The following is a 19,369-nucleotide window of genomic DNA, read 5'->3' on the forward strand; positions in this document are numbered from 1 at the left end:
TAAATGATACTAAGTATTACACTACACTTAGAAGGAGTCCGTTAGTTTTGGAGTTGATGGCATAATTCTTTGCGAAGGTATTAGTTGGGAGGTACGTACCGCACTTGTGGAAGTGATTGGACGGATGAATAGTGATTCTTACGTTTAAAACATCCTGCAGTATCATGTTTTGTCATATGTTGGTTACACTGGATATGAAAGATTTACGTTAATGCATGATAATGCTCGACCACATGCCGCTGCCATAGTGAGTAATTATCTTGATCAGGTCCAAATTCAAAAATTGGATTGGCCACCATTTAGTCCGGATTTAAATCTAATAGAGCACATGTGGGATCAGCTAAAACGCCTCACACAACAAAGAAATCCCGTTCCAAATACGATAGAGCAGTTTCGGCTTGCTGTACAGGATGAATGGAATGCTATTTCTCAAGGGTATTTTCAAAATTTACTTGCAAGCATGCCTAGAAGGATGCAAGCAGTAATAAAAGCTAGAGGCTCGTTACTGAACATGCACTTGTTTCAATTAAAAAGACTTGTTTAAGCAATTTAAGTTAGCATTTAAGTTTGGAATAAAAAAAATCTTATTTACCTAGCATTAAGCATTATTGTTTTTTCGCAATTTTCTCCGCATAAAAATTTTAAATTGTTCATTAAACATTGTTAAAATAAACTCTTTTCCACAATAAACGACTTGATTGACCAGAATTTATTTTCAAAAAAGAATTAGAAAATTCCAAAATATTCGATATTTTTGTCCATGAGTGTATATATATATATATATATATATATATATATATATATATATATATATATATATATATATATATACATCCCGCTATCCTTTTGAACTCTTTTCACGTTGCAGTAATTTAGCATCACCAAGAATTGCTATCATTTTCTATTTATAAATTGTGTATGTTCGTTTAGGGCACCTTTGTAGGCTTGGTACTGTTGTCGGTTTTTCAATATTCCGATTTTTTTTATATATTTAATTTTTTACATCAAACCTACGTTTTAACATCGAGCGGTAAAATCACTGTATTTGGCATCATTTTAGAGCCAATAGATGTTGCCGGTATTAATCCTTAAAATAATATTTTAGATACCTAAATATCGATCGGTTTGGACCAAGTTCGAATAACGACATTGAAACTACCTGCTCACAAGTTGCAGTCTCAACAGGTTTTTTTCTTCGATTAGATGTTATATTTATTCAACCTAGATATTTTTGCCCAGAGAATCGTGTAGGGGAATATTTTACATAAATTTCAATTTACAACCTGTTTAGTCGAAGCTATCGATGAATAGTTTGAGATAAATATTATGGTTTTACGGGATTAAGGCCTTAATTATTGGTTGTGATTGTGTTAATGTTTGAAATTTTGATTTCTATTCCGGAAATCGTTCTCAAAAAACGTTTTTCTGTACAAAATGTGCATACACATGTTTACATAATTAGTACAATAAACAAAGTTATTGTAAAATAATAGTGGAAATCAAAACGTTAAATATTAGTTAATTAAAAATGTAATTTTCATCTCAATAACGACCCATAATTGTGGCTTAATCACATAAAAAAATAATATTTGACTTTGACCATGCCATAAGAAAGTAGTTCACGGAACCTCGCTAAATAGTTTAAAAAAATCTTATACAGAAATTTAAATTCTAAATAGTATGAGAGGAAGCTGACGAAAAATTCGTAAAGACGTACAGTTGATTTTGCTTTGTTTTTTTAAACAATCTTAAAAGGCAAAAAAAATGATTTTTTGCTTATAAAACGTTTTGTATACATTATAAAGAAAAATAATTCAAATAAAAGTTGTAGACCATAAAAAGTTTTTTATGTAGAGAAATACCAAATTTAAATACATAAATAATTGATATAATTCCAAAAAACCGTAAACTCTAAGATATTATGTTTGTAGTAATTTATAAATGTTAATAACTTTGTTTTTTGCCTAACGACAGGAAATATAGCTACTTGAAATTATGGCAATTGATGAGTTATTAAAGTGTGCTAAATATCAAGCAGATCAAAAAATATTTTACAATTTATTCAATTTGTTTATGACAGAAAGCGATTATTTAAACAACTGTACTTGTCCAAACAGTATGAATCTACAAGTATTTTGCAACTTGCAATCGATTCTTTGCGCTTTCAGTTTTAGGGTATATTAAAAAAACTTTAACATATTATTAAATTTTTTATTAAAAACCAGTTTGAATAGGGGACTTTTTAGTTTTTAGACCACTTCACGTTTTTTCAGTTTCTTTGACAAGTGAGGATTGTCTATTCGTTTATTTCTTAATATGGGCTGTGAGCAATTATCTAGTCAAGTCAACACTATTATAGAAGTTACCCATACTTTTCCAGTAGTCATTCAGACGGTTCATCTTAATTGTCCCCATATGGAACATAAGTCCGAGAAAAGTCTTAAATTCTGTTTGTGTTGTCTCTTTCCAAAACGCAATCCTCGATTTTTCTGAACGACTTTGTGCAAATATTTCGTCAGAGTCAATCAGAGTCACTTCTACCATTCATTTAATCTACATCGTCCTCGCCAGATGCTTCTAACAATGATTATAATTCAGCATGTCGAAGGCATATTATTTACATCCATCTTTTTATAAATACTATAACTCACTTTTACGGAGGTAATTAACAATAAAAACGTTCTACTAGAAACTATCAACTTACGACTTCCAATACTATAAGGCCACTTGAGGTACAATACGTTTTTACTCAATAATAGTTCCTGTATAAGTAAAATTGTTTTTTAATGTGCTTAATTTCAGTTTTGCCATCATATTCTTCAGAGTATGTTTTAACTTTTTTAACTTTTCTATCGTCCTTGAAAGAGTGACGTAAGATGAAAACGGCAGCATATTCATCCATAAAAAAAGGAAACGCGATAAAGATATCTGTCTATCTTCTTCTTTGAGAACCTCTCCTATCGGAGATTAGATATCATTAGGGCGATTCTAATTTTATTTACTGCTGTTTTGAATAATTCTTTAGTGGTATAGCCAAACCACTCTCTTAAATTTCTCATCCAGGACATTCTTCTACGGCCTGGATTTCTGCGTCCTTGGATTTTTCCTTGCATTATATTTTGTAGGAATGTGTACTTTTGTCCTCTCATCAGGTGGCCAAACTATTCAAGTTTTCTCTTTTTTATATTCAGTATAACTTCTGGATCGTTATTTATTCTGCGTATTACCTCTTCATTTTTAATTTTATCCACCCAACTTATTTTTAGTATACGGCGGTAGCACCACATCTCAAAGCTTTCAAGATTTTTAACATTCTTCTGTTTAAGAGTCCATGCCTCAACAACCGTAAAGCAAAGTACTGAATACATACTAAGTAGTTAACTAAAAGTCGACGTATGCAAAGAGATGTATGACGTAATAATATGGTATTCGCTAATAATCCTGCCACGTAATATGCCACACACTTCTGTGCGTTAATTCGTTTTATTGCTGCCAGTTTAAGGTGTTATTAGATGCCGCCATGTTTAATTTCTCTCCATCATCGTATTATCTCCGTTAAATCCTATCATTTTAGGCTGCATATGTCATGATTAGACCTATAGGACCGGAGATACGCAACTAAGGCTCTTTTGACATAACATATATAGGAGCAAAGATATATACCTAAGGTCCTTTTGGTGTTAATGTATTTGATTTCTACGTCGTAGTATTCTATTGGTTAAATGGTACCATTTGAGGTACTGTACGTCACGATTGGACTAATAGGATCGAAGATACATAACTAAGGCCCTTTTGCCAGGCTACTCTATTTAATTTTTATATCTCATTGTATTCTATTAGTTAAATTCTATCATTTGAGGTACGAAACGTCACGATTGGACTAATAGGACCGCAGATACATAACTAAGGCCCTTTTGACAAGCTGATGTATTTTATTTTTCTATCTTATTGTATTCGATTGGTTAAATCCTATCATTTGAGGTACTGTACGTCACGATTGGGCCACTAAAAACGAAGATACGTAACTAAGGCCCTTTTGACGTGATGCTGTATTTGATTTCTATGTCATTGTATTCTATTGGTTAAGTGCTATCATTTGAGGTATCGTACGTCACGATTGGACTAATAGGACCGAAGATACATAACTAAGGCCATTTTCACATGCTACTCCATTTAATTTTTATACCTCATTGTATTTTATTTGTCAAATCCTTTCATTTGAGGTACTGCACGTCATGATTGGACTAATAGAACTAAAGATACACAACTAAGGCCCTTTTGACATTGTTCTGCATTTGATTTTTCTATCCCATTGTATTATTTATGTTAAATCCTATCATTAGAGGTACTACACGTCATATTGGACTAAAAGGACCGAAGATACTTGACTACGGCCCTTTGGACATGTTGCTGTATTTAATTTTTTTATTTCATTGTTTTCAATTGGTTAAATCCTGTCATTTGAGATACTGTACATCACGATTGGACTTATAGAAACGAAGATATATAATAAAGGCCTTTTTGACGTGCTGCTATATTTGATTTTTCTGTCTTATTGTATTTTATTGGTTAAATCCTATCATTTGAGGGGCTGTACGTCGCGACTGGACGAATTGGAGCGAAGATGCAATAGGTAGTTGCAATATATCATAACCCGTTACTTTTAACCAAACATGATGCCAGAATGATTTGTGGATGAAAAATATATATATATATATTCTTAAATTTACTATTCCGTTGTGGGTAATATTATATTCAACAGCGATGCCAAATTTCTGATGCTAAAATGATTGATAATGAAAGTGGGATATACATTTTCATGTATATAATGGCAGCGAGTAAACGGTAAAACCCTGAACTAAATATATATAATATTTTCACTGTACCATCATTTTAGACTCAAACATTTTCTGGAATAAACTTATATAACTCAGTAAGGGATAAAAAGAGAAAGCGGATATTTTAAAATACCAACACGGTATCAAAACTCTAATCAATGAGATGGTTAAAATTCTTGTAACAAGTACGGGAAAACAGTTATTAAGGCCTTGTAAAGTAGCGTCGATATACAGATGCTACTTTGCAAGACGATGCTAAATTGATGGTAAAAGCATAATGTATCGATGCGAAAATGATAGTAGGATGTATATATATATATAAATATATATATATATATATATATATATATATATATATATATATATATATATATATATATATTATATTAAATAGCCAAATATATGGCCTAGGAGGACAAATTCGTTAAACTTCCCGTGCTCGAATCGGTATCAATAAAGTGTTATGATCATTTCGGCCTATCCCAGCCTCATCAGACACTTGGGCTGATACAAATTCAAACTCGGAAAGTCCAACGAATGTTTCCCAAATCTTCACTACAACAGTAGTTAGCTTACAAAGGCGCCACCTGCTTTGGCGGCCGTGAACGAAAACGATATGATAATATCGTTTTCTGTATCCTTTGCGCTATGCGAAATGTGTAAAAGATAAAATCTTTTAGCGAAAGCTGCTATCGCTTTATTAAATTAAATGGCCAAATATATGGCCTAGGAGGACAAATTCGTTATATATATATATATATATATATATATATATATATATATATATATATATATATATATATATATATATATATATATATATAAAAATGTGCACTCGTAAGTGAATGGGATGTTATCGGTCTGGAGATAAAAAAGACAAGAGTTGTGCTACTTTATCTATTTATTGAAGACGTTTCGCCTATTGTTCAATAAGCATCATCAGTTCATCTAAAAGAGTGTTATTAGCGATACATCTACTATGAAAAAACAATTAAGTAAATGATCTTACCTTTAAAAGATCTGTAGCATTACAATGTTGTTACTGCAAAGAAACATCAAAAAATTAATATAATAAATATAACAGCAAAAAATATAGAAACACAGAACGCTGGAAGATTCCCAATTTAACTAATTTGTAATGCTTTGCAATAACAACATTGTAATGCTACAGATCTTTTAAAGGTAAGATCATTTACTTAATTGTTTTTTCATATTAGATGTATCGCTAATAACACTCTTTTAGATGAACTGATGATGCTTATTGAACAATAGGCGAAACGTCTTCAATAAATAGATAAAGTAGCACAACTCTTGTCTTTTTTATCTCCAGACCGATAACATCCCATTCACTTACGAGTGCACATTTTTTTATATTAAATTAAACGGTCATATACCTTAAAGATATATATATATATATATATATATATATATATATATATATATATATATATATATATATATATATATAAATATAAATATATATATATAAATATATATATATGTATATATATATATATATATAAATATAAATATATATATATATAAATATATATATATATATATGTATATATATATATATATATATATATATATATATATATATATATATATATATATATATATATATATATATATATATTGGTAAATTACAGGTATAAAAATCATCCCCTATATGCGTTACAAAGACATATTTTGAAATTTGAAGCAATTTATCCACCTGATCAAGTTCCTTTGGGCTATATACGAGGCGAACCAGTATACCCAAGAAATAGCGTCTATGTTTGCAAATCGAGGGAAATTTGGCTGAAGGATGCTAAAGTTGTTAAATCTGGTGAAAAACCATATAAGATTGTCAAGGCTCGACCCAAGTATGATAAGGTAAGATTGTCTTTTCATAAGATATTTTGCGAGTGGGTGAATGTATGCTTCTCAATATTGTGATATATTTTTTAATAAACAAATATTATATCAAGTGCATAATGTTAAATAGTACAGATAAAAATAGTCCAAATTGTTTTTTAAAGGTTGATTATCGTTAATGGAGAAGAAAAAAGGCAGGTTAATCTTTAGTATCAGTTAATAAATAAACAAAAATTATTAGTATAATATTACATTCTTGAAATTGAATTTGGATAACCTTTCAAATAAAGTGTAACATGACCCCTTTTGCTATTTAAAAAAAATTGAGGACGTGGCTGACGCCTGATGGAGGTTCATTCAAATTCGGAAACTTTAGTACTGTTAGATATTAGAACAATTTTAAAAATTGACGTGTCGGGGCAATTTTGTTTTGTCTTAAAACTAAACAAATTGAAAGAGGAGGGTAAGACTTTATCTTCTCACTGTATATAAACGAATATGAAATAACAAGACGTCGGGAGACTTATCTTCGATGGCGAATTACGTGAACTTCGAATCCAAGCTTACTGGAAGCTATCGGACGATAATAGGAATAACCTTTTATTCCGAAAATACATACATATATATAATCCGCGTTGAATAATTTTGGTTTTGATAAATACCATTATTTTGATGACTTTTCGACAAGGTCGCACTTGTCGTTGTCAAGTCAGATAGTAGCGCTTCTTGCTGATGCAGTTAATTTTAAGCAACAGCAAGAAGCGCAAATCAATCAAATTGAATTGAATATAATCAAACTGAAATTCAAAGGGAGGAAATAATTTGGTAAACAGCTGATAGACAAAGTTTACGAGTACTCTTTTTACATTATCCAATATATTTCGCCTATTTTCATAGATATTATTAGAGAAAGCTACAATGACGGTTATTATGTATCCCTTACATATGATGAATTACTTTTTTTTATTTATTTTTATACTCACTAAGTGAGGATGTTTGTCAAGATGTTGAATTTAAAACAGTTATACATAACAATAATAAATAGAAACTAAAAGTAAGGTACAAAAATTACACATACTCTACGAGTACAATCTAAATTAAAGTGTGTAGATTAAAATATTGTTTGTTAAAATAAATAAAAAATTTTAATTAATTATTTATGAATTGAAAGTAAGGTTAGACATTTATTTGATTTAACTACCTATTTGTTTTATATAAATAGGTAGTTAGTAAAATTATATTGGTCATTATCATATTAAGTTATTCAGTCAAGTAGTTTGTAACCTCGGAAACCTTTTTTGGATGGTGCTAGAAAGGTCACCAATGGAGACACTGCGGACGGCAGCCAGATGGTTGGTGGAGAGCGAGTCGTGGGTTCGAAACTAGCTTTTGGAACCAGGAATGGGTCCAACGGACGAAATAAAAAAAGATACGATGAGATATTGGAAAAGATACAGAAATAAACAAAAAGATATATGGGTAAAATTACCAAAGATAAGATAAGATAGGGAACATGGCGCCACTTAGTTGTTTGGGGTTTAAGGAGAAAATTAAGAAACCTTAGAAAAGAAAAGAGATAAGGAAAGATATTTAGGTTCAGAGATCAAACCCAAGAAATATATCAACAGTTAGTTATTGAATAAATTTGGTCAACACTCTACATAAACAAAAAATAAATATATAAGGTATTACACTTACTTACCTACGAAACTTAATCAGCCTAATCTTTCTACTGGTCAAAGGTATAGTTATATTTAAAGGCAAAAAGCAAATATATCAGGGAACTTTGTTAGGAGTCGACAAATAAAATACATACATAAAACAATAACAATATATTCAACAACCAAATTATGACGCTGCTGAATGCAACACAAGTAATAAAAATACACCAACAACTATGAAATGGTGGTATACATATAAAAATAAGCAGAAATATAATTAGAAAATACCTTTACAAAGATATATAATACACTCATGCACAAATAAAGTTTTGGCGTGTCTCGAGATATTACAGCAAAAAAAAAATTGAATACAAATTATAACAAACACAAAAGATAACAAAACTTCTATAGATTATAGTAACTTACGGTATTTCCTGACGACTGCTGCAGTAATTCACTGAAGTTAATACTATACTTGTATTAAACACTGAATTTAATTAACATTAAAGGTACTTTAGAACTATATTTAATCTAATATAGTATAAAAAAAACTCAAATAAACAAGTGTATAAACACTTATAAAGAAAATGCACAGAGAACGGTACGATAATAGAGGTACAGTAAGATCTAGTCCTTACGCCAGGACTGTCCCACCAAAAGTAACTTGTTTTCTCTACGAGTGCCCACCGAGAAGTAAAACTTTCTTGCAAAAATTTACCCAACTACAAAAAAAGGAAGAAGGGATATCTCCCACTCAAAAATCATAGGCCAGATGTATGTATTTCTGAGAAGGTAAAAAGTTCTAACATCGAACATAACGGTACCCTTCTAGCTACAAACGTGATGAAATATAAAATCTCCTAGATTAGGTTTTTCCCGAAAAACATTACAACGGGCGTTCGACGACAATTACCGAATTTATGAAAAAGAACCCGGAAAAGGATTAACTAAGGATTAGCCAAACCGGCGTCTTTAAATAATTACGTAGGTAGATTCTTCAGTCATATTTCGGTAGTTTCCCAATAAAAATTTCTGATCGTAAACACGACCATCAGCGTATCATCCACATGGGTAAAAGGAATTAAAATTAATTTAATATATTAATTATATAAAAAAATGTTACAAGTTTATCAGCAATCAACATTATTAATAAATCAAGCGCCATATCTTAGGAACATCTTTTAACTCTGATTCTATTCTTGTCCAAGGCTAGTAAATACCTAAAACTTTGAAGGAACTACAGTAGACTCCCTCTATAACGAGAACTGAAATGGCAGACTAATTACCTCGTTGTAAGCCGATCTCGTTATATCAGACAACAATAATACTGCACATACATATGAATATGTAGTTTTCTAAAACATTAACTTCCTATAGTGAAGCCATTCGGAGCAATATAAGATGCTAATAAATATTGTTTGAATGGCGTTTTTGAAAAAAAGTTGTTTGCTTTTATAGTCAATGAAATAGGTTAAAACAAAAAGTTTATTGTCAATGATATTCGTTAAAACAAAAAATCTGTACTTACATTTTTGTCCAACTGCATAATATATAAAGCGTATTTTGAAGGATAACATAAAATATTGCTTCTACAATTGAAAGAAGTCTGTCATTTTTAACTGCTTTAAATTGTCCAGTATTATTCTATCTATAATATTTTCTAAAGATCATCATCATCATCCAATGTTCATTCTCGATAAGATAGGATGGGGATTTTTATTTCGATAGGAGAGAATGTTTGTTGTTCCCGTTTAGGGTTGGTTGACCCTCTTCAGGCTTGAGTTTGAATTTGATTTTTAATGGTGTACTCAGCAAACAGTCCCAAAAACCGCCGGTGTTTTTCTTTTTCTTTTCTTCTTCTTTTTCTGTGGGTTTGTCGTCGCTATTGTCAGCCAGTGAGCCAGGGGCGAAAGGGTTTGTCTGGATTGATGTTCTTTCCAGATTGAATATGTTGGTTTTCGAGCTAGATGCGACTAGGCCAGGTCTCTAGTGACCATTGGTCCTGTGCAGTCTCGAGCTTAACTCGGCCCCAAAACCAGTGTATTGCACTGTAATTCTGTGATCGAGTGTGCTCGTGAGTGGAGGCGCCTCGGCTTTCGAGAGTTGACCTGTCGCATTTTGCTCTGTGTGAATGTGTTTGTAAATCAAACAGTGACGGCCGCTACCATTTCGATGTTACTGAGTCCGTCGAATCACCTAGATTTTCTCCGGCCATCCACAGACTTCGTGTAAAGTAACGGAGGCTGCAGATTGTCGGAGGTCCCGGTGATGAGGATGTTTCGGTAGCAGAAAGAGTGTCCCTTTCACTGTTAGATTTGTGTGAGTGTGTGTTATGTGAATTTGTGCTTAGTATGCATGTGTGCGAATCTGAATCGACAGAAACTAGAACCGTGTTCTCTAGTAACCATTGTTCCTGCAGCCGTTTATGCTTTTGCAATCGACTTCAGAACTAGTGTATTGCACTATAATTCTGATATTGGTTGCTCACGCTAACGGCCAGGCCTCGTCGGAGTTCGATAGACGGCTTCAGCAGCTGTCGATTCAGTTGAGAAAATAGTTGCGGCTATTTTCTCAGGGACGGACAGGTATCATTGAGTAGTGAGATTGGGAAACCGCAAAAAACCAATCTCCCCCTGTCCGGGGTAGGGAAAAGGATTTGATAAGTTAGGTTTGGGAGCGATAGGCTAATGGGGTGGCCTCCAGGATGTCAGCGTATTCATCCGGAAGTTCGTCAATGCAAGCCTGCATTAGAATAGACTGTGGATGAAGGTGTTGGTTTTTGGGCTTCCGGGTGGATACGTGACCGCGAAAAGAACAGGAACTTTTTAGGGTGTTTTGAGTGATAGATAAGGGGCCGTTGATAGTTTTGAGAGTAAAGTTCCTGTCGAGAGTTTTTATTCTCTCGATGATGGGGGTGGTGTTCGCTGTTTGATGGATTTCACGGGAGGGGAAGTACCAACGTTTTCAGCACGTTCTACGCAAAATGTTTCGCTCCGCAGCAGACAGTCTTCTCTTTTGATAACCCTTAAGAAGGCAATATAAGCTTGACTTATACTCAATAACGGGTCGAATGAATGTTTTGTAAGTATGTGTGAGAGTTTTGTTGTTTGTTTTGCCAAACGTCCCTGATAGTGGTACTAGGAGTCGGGCTCGGTTCCTGACCCTATCTAAAGTTGCCTTTAGATCAGGTTCCCAGTTAAGTGTTTTAGTAAGTAAAACACCCAAATAGGAAGCTGTCGGGCTAGTAACGAGTCTTTCTCCCATCAAATACAGGGGCCTTTGGTCAACGCGATTGCGAATTATGCCAATAGATGTTTTTGGGCTGCGAAACACAATAATTTTCCGTTTTGGCAGCGTTTAGCGTAACTCTCCACTTATTACACCATTCTTCGACACCGTTTAAAAGAGTTTGTGCTCTTCTAAAGGTTCTCTCGGGGAAGTAACTGTCTGCTGTTGTTAGGATGGAAGTGTCATCTGCGTAGAGGTATATTTGTGTGTGTGGTATGTTTTGGATAGGGATAGAACTGTTGTATGTGATGTACAACAGGGGTGCGAGTACTGAGCCTTGGGGTACTCCCGCTCGGGGAGTGAATGGGGTGGAAACTTGATCGCTTACTCTCACTCTCACTGTTCTATTCGATAGGTAAGAATGAATGATAAGAGGTAGCCCGATGTCAATTAGCCTCCGAATTAGTCCTTCATGCCAAACTTGATCGAAGGCCTTTTGTACATCAAGAAAAGTGGCTATGGCGATACCGTTACAGTTTATTGTCTGTGTGACTTTAGTAGTGAAGTCTAGTAATGCATTTTTTGTGGATCTATTTGGTTGGAATCCGTACTGAAATTTGGGGATGATATTGTGAGTGTCGAGATAGTCACTGAGCCTCTCTTTTAGGATTAGCTCAAGAACTTTCCCTAGTGAATTTATTAAGGAGATAGGTCGATATGATTCCACATTAATACGGGGTTTACCCTTTTTGGGTATCATGATAGTGTTTGCTATTTTCCAAGGAGTAGGAAAATAGTAATTTTTGAGACATGCATTAATAGTTTTTGTGAGATGCGGGATTATACTCTCAGGAAGTTGCTTTAGACACCTTCTACTGATATTGTCAGGTCCAGGAGAATTATTTTTGCCTATTTGGCAATAACTCTCCGTTTCTCTGTCAGTAATAGGGTCCATGATTGGGACGTGGTTTGGAGTTTGATGCATGAGAGTATTTCTTACTGCGAATTCAGTTTCGAGTTTGAATAAGCGATCACAGTTAGGGTTGTCAGGGGTTTGAAAGTTTTCGTGAAGTGAGTTTTTGAATGCTTCTGCTTTTAGTTCAGAAGAACTAATAATTTGATTGTCAATCAACAGATGAGATGGTTGCGATAATTTTTGTTTGGTTAGGACTTTGAATTTGTTCCAGAATTTAGCCCCATCTCTGTAATCCAACTTCGAGGTAGCATCCTCCCACTGGCGAGCCTGTAGGATGCAGGTTATACTCTGTTTTGACAAGGGGGTCTCTGTTGATTTTGTATTGACGTAAAAGCCGTCTTTTTTGGTGTATTTTGGCAATGATGTGTTGTGGAAGTGCCGGAGAAAAAGGTAGAATGGTTTTCATTGGAATTGAGTGATTGAGATTATTAGGTTTTCAATTTGGATTACACTCTGGTCAATACTTTCATTAGTATTAAGTTCGCCTAACTCGGGAATATTATTGGTTATGAAATTTTGGAATTGTGGCCAGTTTGCACGACGATAATCTCTTATTTGTCTCGGGGAGGTGGGATTTGAGGTGACATGATATCAGAGTTAACTAATATCGGAAGATGGTCGGACGTTATTGTATCGCCTATGTGGCACCGATCGTCGAACCTATGCATCACGCTAACTGTAACTGATGTGGTCCACGATAGATGCCCCATTTGCGTTCAAAAACGTGTAATCTGTGTTTGTGATTCTTATAATTGGAAGGTCTAGAAGTATATCAGTTAGTCTGATGCCTTCAGGATTACTAATATGATCACCGAACTGGGTGTGTCTACAGTTCAGGTCGCCCATAAGAATTGCTTTATTTAGAGTGGAGAAATACTCTAAAAGTTCTAGAGAAAGCGGGCTCGTTTGATGCCTGTAGTAAGAGATTATCGTAAGGGTTTGGTTGTTTGGGAGATGCAGATCAATTGCCAGGAAGTCCACGTTGGGTGGAGGGATGTTTTGCGGAAATTTGTGGGGGGAGTGTGGTAGTCCGTGTTTGATGAGGGTATAATTCCCACGGGAAACCTGACAGCGGCTTCGAAATATTGTTGTATATCCTGCAAAAGTCGGAGTGTTTCGACAAAGTGTGTCAGTGATGGCAAGGATTTGGATGTTGTGATTTTGCAGGATATGTTTGATTTGGGGTCTCGTTTTAGAGATCCCTTGGCAATTTACTGCATCGATTGTGAAATCCATAAACGATTAGTTTAGAAGTTGGGGTGGAATGTTATGTCGACTTTGTTATTGTGGCCAGACAATACTATTGTATGGCCAAAGATTTTGTCAATCACTGAGCTCGTGATTGACGTTATGAGGTCCCTTCATGATGTTCACCTCCGCAGTTCGGGCATTTAGGTGTAGTAGGATTTGGACATTCGCTAGATTTATGATTTTGTCCGCAGTTCGGACAGACAAATGTTCTTTGACGGCATTCTGAGATGGAGTGGCCGTTTGGGCAGCATTTGTTGCAATATTTTGGGGTTGGAATTGCGGGGTTTGCTCCGTGAGGGAGCTCAGTGTAATGGATGAGTCCATCAATGGGAATGCCATAATTTAATACGTGTGAGTATTTATCTGAAGAGGTAGTCAGGACTTTAATTAATCTGGTGTCTTTTCCAGTCTGCAGAGATTTTACCCTCCACAATCTGGAGACAGAAATTTCTTGTTCGGTGAGAATTTGTTTAATTTCTTCCTCAGTGTAATCATGTGATACGTTCACAATGAGGAATAGATAGTTTGTGGGCTTGATTTGCGGGAGTGTGATTTCTAGAAGTGACTTTGATTTGGGTTTGTCCTGTGGCTTTATGTATCTTCAACTGCATTTCTTCAGAGTTTAAGGAGTGCAAAGTGCGTAGATGTGGAAGGGATGCAGTTGAGAATGCGAAAGAAGGTGCACTGATTGCACAAGTCTTGTGGAATGTCCTTGAGGAGGTATTCAAATGTTTTAGGATTATTTATGGAATTTGTAATGTTAGGATTAGTTCGAGGTCTTGATGATGGAGGTGCCTTAGTGGCGTTGGCGAACGTTTGAGTTGGAGCAGGTTGGGAGTGTTGGGTTTTGGAGGTACTAGGTTGGTTTTGGGATGTAGAGAAGGCTTTATTTTGAGGGGCTGCGGGCTTTTTTGGGACTGAGTGTGTTTGGATTTGAGGGACTGATGTGGATTGTTTAGTTGATTGTGGTTTTTACGATATCGATAATTTTCTGTGGGTAGCGGGTAGCGGTGGATAATCAGAATCAATTTTTGAAAGCATGGGGTGGTTTGGATCATTCATCTCTATTTCCCTGCGCTTCATATTGAAGCGAGTTTGTAGAGTTAGAATTTCAGTTTGAAGGTTTATAAGTTCTTGGGCAGACGAGTATGGGTTGTATGATTGGTCCGGGAAATCTACAGATTCATTGTCTTGTATAAGAGGGGCATAGGGATTAGCGGCGAGTACCGCGGTCTGTGATCTAGTCACAGACCGGGTGGAGAAGGCGGACCTGGTTGAACCAGGCATTTTCAATAGGGGCGGGAAACTACTTAGTAGGACCGTTAGGGACTCCGCAGCCTCACGGAGCCAGGGGGCGGTAAAAAACCCCCCGAGAAAAAGGCTTGCTCCACCTTGTAGTATTAGACAGTGGCTATGCTTACCTAGCGTTTACCACGCTGCTAAAGGGTCCCTCGATGGACGTCTATCACAGAATTTGTAGCTCGTCGTACTCGCCTTGTCGCCTGGGTGATTTTGCCAAGCAAAAGAACAATTTCCGGGGCCAGTATATTCTACTGAAACCCCGTACTATTAATCTCTACCGACTACCACCAGGCTCCGTTGGTTTTTCGGACGGCTATTTCCTCAGACGAACTGTGTGCTGCAATTTTCTGAGCTACGCTCTCTCGAACTTCCCGCCGACGTTGTTATGGAGAGGGTATGTTGCCAGGGACCTTTTCACTCAACGTCTCGTACAGGAATGGTTCTAAAGATGTGAAACAGTTGTATTTATTGTAAAGAAGTTTATTGCGGGCAGCAGTTAAGTTTATTGCGGGGCAGTTAAAAGGGTATTTATTTATAACCACGATTGGGTCGAAAACGTAAAAAAACACGTTTTTCAATCTTATTTTCTCTCGTTATAACCAAATTTGCCTCGCTATAGAGGGTTATAGTTCAATAGAAATTTCACGTGACATCTAATGTACCTCGTTATAAGCGAAACCTCGTAATAACCGTGTTCGTTATAGAGGGAGTATACTGTATAATCCATAGTGTGATTATTATCATGTACATGTGTGGCAAGAGTGCATCTTTCTAATTTATGTTATTGTCTTATTAAATTGTTAATGGATCCATATTATGTGGTGTTAAATAGGATTTTTTTTTGACGAAATAACTTATCCGATATATCAGATAAGTCATTTCATCATATATATTATATTCATCATATAATATATATATATATATATATATATATATATATATATATATATATATATATATATATATATATAAAAAAGGGGGGTTGAGGTTAATTGGGTATACAGCTGATTAAAAGCCAAGTGTATTCTGTTTAACAATTCATTATATTTCGCCAATTTTCATTGGCATCATCAGATGAGAGCTACAATTATTTAAAACATGGTAAAATACAATTTAATAATAGTTTGTTGTTTATATACTTACTTAATTGAGGTTAATGGCAGTGCGATTTATTAACCTCAATTAAGTAAGTATATAAACAACAAACTATTATTAAATTGTATTTTACCATGTTTTAAATAATTGTAGCTCTCATCTGATGATGCCAATGAAAATTGGCGAAATATAATGAATTGTTAAACAGAGTACACTTGGCTTTTAATCAGCTGTATACCCAATTAACCTCAACCCCCCTTTTTCATCTACCAGTTCAGCTGTTATTTTAGAGGATATATATATATATATATATATATATATATATATATATATATATATATATATATATATATATATATATATATATATATATATATATATATATATATATATATACAGGGTGGTCCTTAAGTAATTGTACAAACAGAAACCGTAGATTCTGCACTTTAAAATATTACGATTTAAGCCAACTTGCTTTAATAAAATGTTGATATTAAGAAAGATACAGGGTGTTAAAGTGGAAATTAAAAGTTATATTTTTCGCTATGACTTTTACTTTTGTAAATATTTTTGGACAAAAATTTACAGTTGAATGCTTTTGAGTAGGATAAATTATAATTTTATACTTACTTTACTGTAACTAATAGAGGGCGCCACATATGCCACATGTGTGGCATAAACTTGCGCTTAACTTTTTTGCTCTTTAAGTTAGCTCTATTTGTGTTAAAAAATATTAAAGATACATTATTTCTACAAAGAAAAGCTGTACTTGTTCGTAACCTGAAAATTCAACTGTTTTCAAGATAAATGCATTTTATAAGTCAGCTGCACAATAATTCTTAGTTTGATATTTGTGCGGTAAAGCACTGAATACCTGTAGATAAGCATAATTCATAGTTTATTCTTATTAAAACAACTCAAACATGATAATGTAACATCACAAAATGCTTTGTTATGGGTGCTAAATGTCTTATTGGAGAAAAGATATTTCATCTTCTTCTATACGTCTGCCGTATTCAGACGTTGGCCGTCATCATGTTTACAATTTCCCTTTGCTATCGCTTCTTAAGTTTCTATAATGGCATTGTATTACTTTTGCTCTATTGTAAAATGCTAAAAACCCAAAATATGTGGTTTATGCAAGATGATACACCACCACATTTTAGAGAGAAGGCAGTTAGAACATACTTAAATACAACTTTTCTGAACGTTGGATTGGTCGTGGTAGTCATATTCCTTGGCAATGTGGTAAGATATTGATATAATTATTTAATTCATAAAAAATCCTAAGTTTTGCCGACGACCAAATAGTGATCAGTGACAGAAATAAAACAGCTGGAAATAGACGAAGGTAAACAAATCAAAGAAACAGACAAGTATAAGTATTTAGGCTTCATAATATCAAACAAAGGAACAACGGAGGAAGATATAAAAAATAGACTAGAACAAACAAGAGACTGCATAAGAAAATTGAACCCGGTACTATGGGATAAGAACATCAGCATGAAGATAAAGAAAAAAATATATATAATACCATGACAAGAAGTATCCTCACTTATGGGTGTGAAAATTGGACAATAAATAAGAAAACCAAAAACAAAATAAGAGCAACAGAGATGGAATTCCTAAGGAGAAGCTGCAGAGTAAGAAGAAGAGATATAATAAATAACATGGAGATTAAGAGGAGAATGGGAATGAACTCCGACATAATAGACTACATCGAACAGAAGAGGTTAACCTGGTACGGACATGTCAGAAGAGCAGACCAAAATCGGTGGATAAATAGAATAACAGAGTGGAGCCCGATAGGAAGAAGAAAGAGAGGCAGACCCCGAAGATCTTTCAGAGATGAAGTCGACGAAGCAATGAGTAGAAGAAACCTACAGGAAGGGGACTGGCTAAACAGGAAAAATTGGAGAAAACGGTTGAGTGAAGGAATACAGTGAAAACTGTATAAATCCTTGTATATATATATATATATATATATATATATATATATATATATATGTATATATACAAACAACACAGTTTATTAGGGTTGCAGTCAGAAAATTGGCCGGGATGTTAATGAAACACTCTTATGACTTTTCGTCTAGCTTTCGGAATCGTTTTGTTCCTTTTTCAAGACACTATAATTAGAAAAAAAAGTGTAAATATTTATAAAATATCACAAATCTTCAGTGCAATTTACTAGTCGTTGAGATTATTTACAAAAGCATAGACACTCAACATTAATAACAACACACATAAAATATAAAATAGTGGACAAAATACATTTAAAATTATTTAAAATTTAGGTACAAGTAGTAAAAATTTTGTTGTCATCTTTTACTAGTGTGTTTTAACTCTGGCACATAGAGAACAAAAAGAAAAAATCCTATGATTAAAAAGTAATTAGGTGTATTTAATATCATGTTTCTTTTTCAGAAATACTAGAGGCCCATCTTAGGTGATTTTAATTTTTAAACCTGTCTTAATGGTATGCAACATGTTATGCATATAACTGTAATTTGTGTGGGTACGGGTACAGGTAGATATTAATTTTATTTTGGATGTTTTTCCAGTAAGTAACAATAAATGTTGCTCAGTTTATCTATGTCTGACTTTTTATTGATGCAAGATGTACTTGATTTTATGGAACACATTTCCAAGAAAACACGTTTTGAATGGTTCTTTTCCTTTGCCAAAATACAGGAATCCTCGAAATTAAATTCATGTTTCAACGTTAATGCATGTTCTGTCAATGCACATGCATTTATTTTTTTGGTTTTTATATCGCTACGATGTGAGATCACCCTACTGTGAAAATTACGAGATGATTCTCCTATATATATTTTGTTGCAATTATTACACGGTATAGAATAAACAATATTCGATGACTCCTGTATTGTGAAAGGATCTTTTGTTTTTGTGTACAACTTCGATATCGTTTTCACATTTTTGGTTGTAATTTTTAAATCACGAAACATTTTTGAAGATGTTCATTAGCTTCGGTGTCAAAAGTGGAATGTAAGGTAGGCAACCATAAGTTATTTTGGATGGTATCACTGATGTGTTCTGTGTCAATGTCAATTGTCGGACCTCATTGTTATGAAAATTTTGGTTGTCAGAAAAATGCGAAGGAAACGGAGAACCGAAAATGAGTTTATTTAACAGCC

General features: G+C 34.1%; 1 protein-coding gene across 2 annotated transcripts in view; it reads left to right on the forward strand.

Moving 5' to 3' along the window:
* Positions 1 to 19,369, forward strand: part of Xpc (DNA repair protein complementing XP-C cells homolog) — a 201,824-nt gene that overhangs the window by 71,158 nt on the left and 111,297 nt on the right. For both annotated transcript variants that reach the window (XM_072529819.1, XM_072529820.1), the window contains exon 4: positions 6,491 to 6,716. In XM_072529819.1, the coding sequence (XP_072385920.1) occupies positions 6,491 to 6,716 (226 nt within the window). The remainder of the gene's footprint in view (positions 1 to 6,490; positions 6,717 to 19,369) is intronic.

The sequence above is a fragment of the Diabrotica undecimpunctata genome, chromosome 4 (genome assembly GCF_040954645.1).
Source record: "Diabrotica undecimpunctata isolate CICGRU chromosome 4, icDiaUnde3, whole genome shotgun sequence".
Lineage (NCBI taxonomy): Eukaryota > Metazoa > Arthropoda > Insecta > Coleoptera > Chrysomelidae > Diabrotica > Diabrotica undecimpunctata.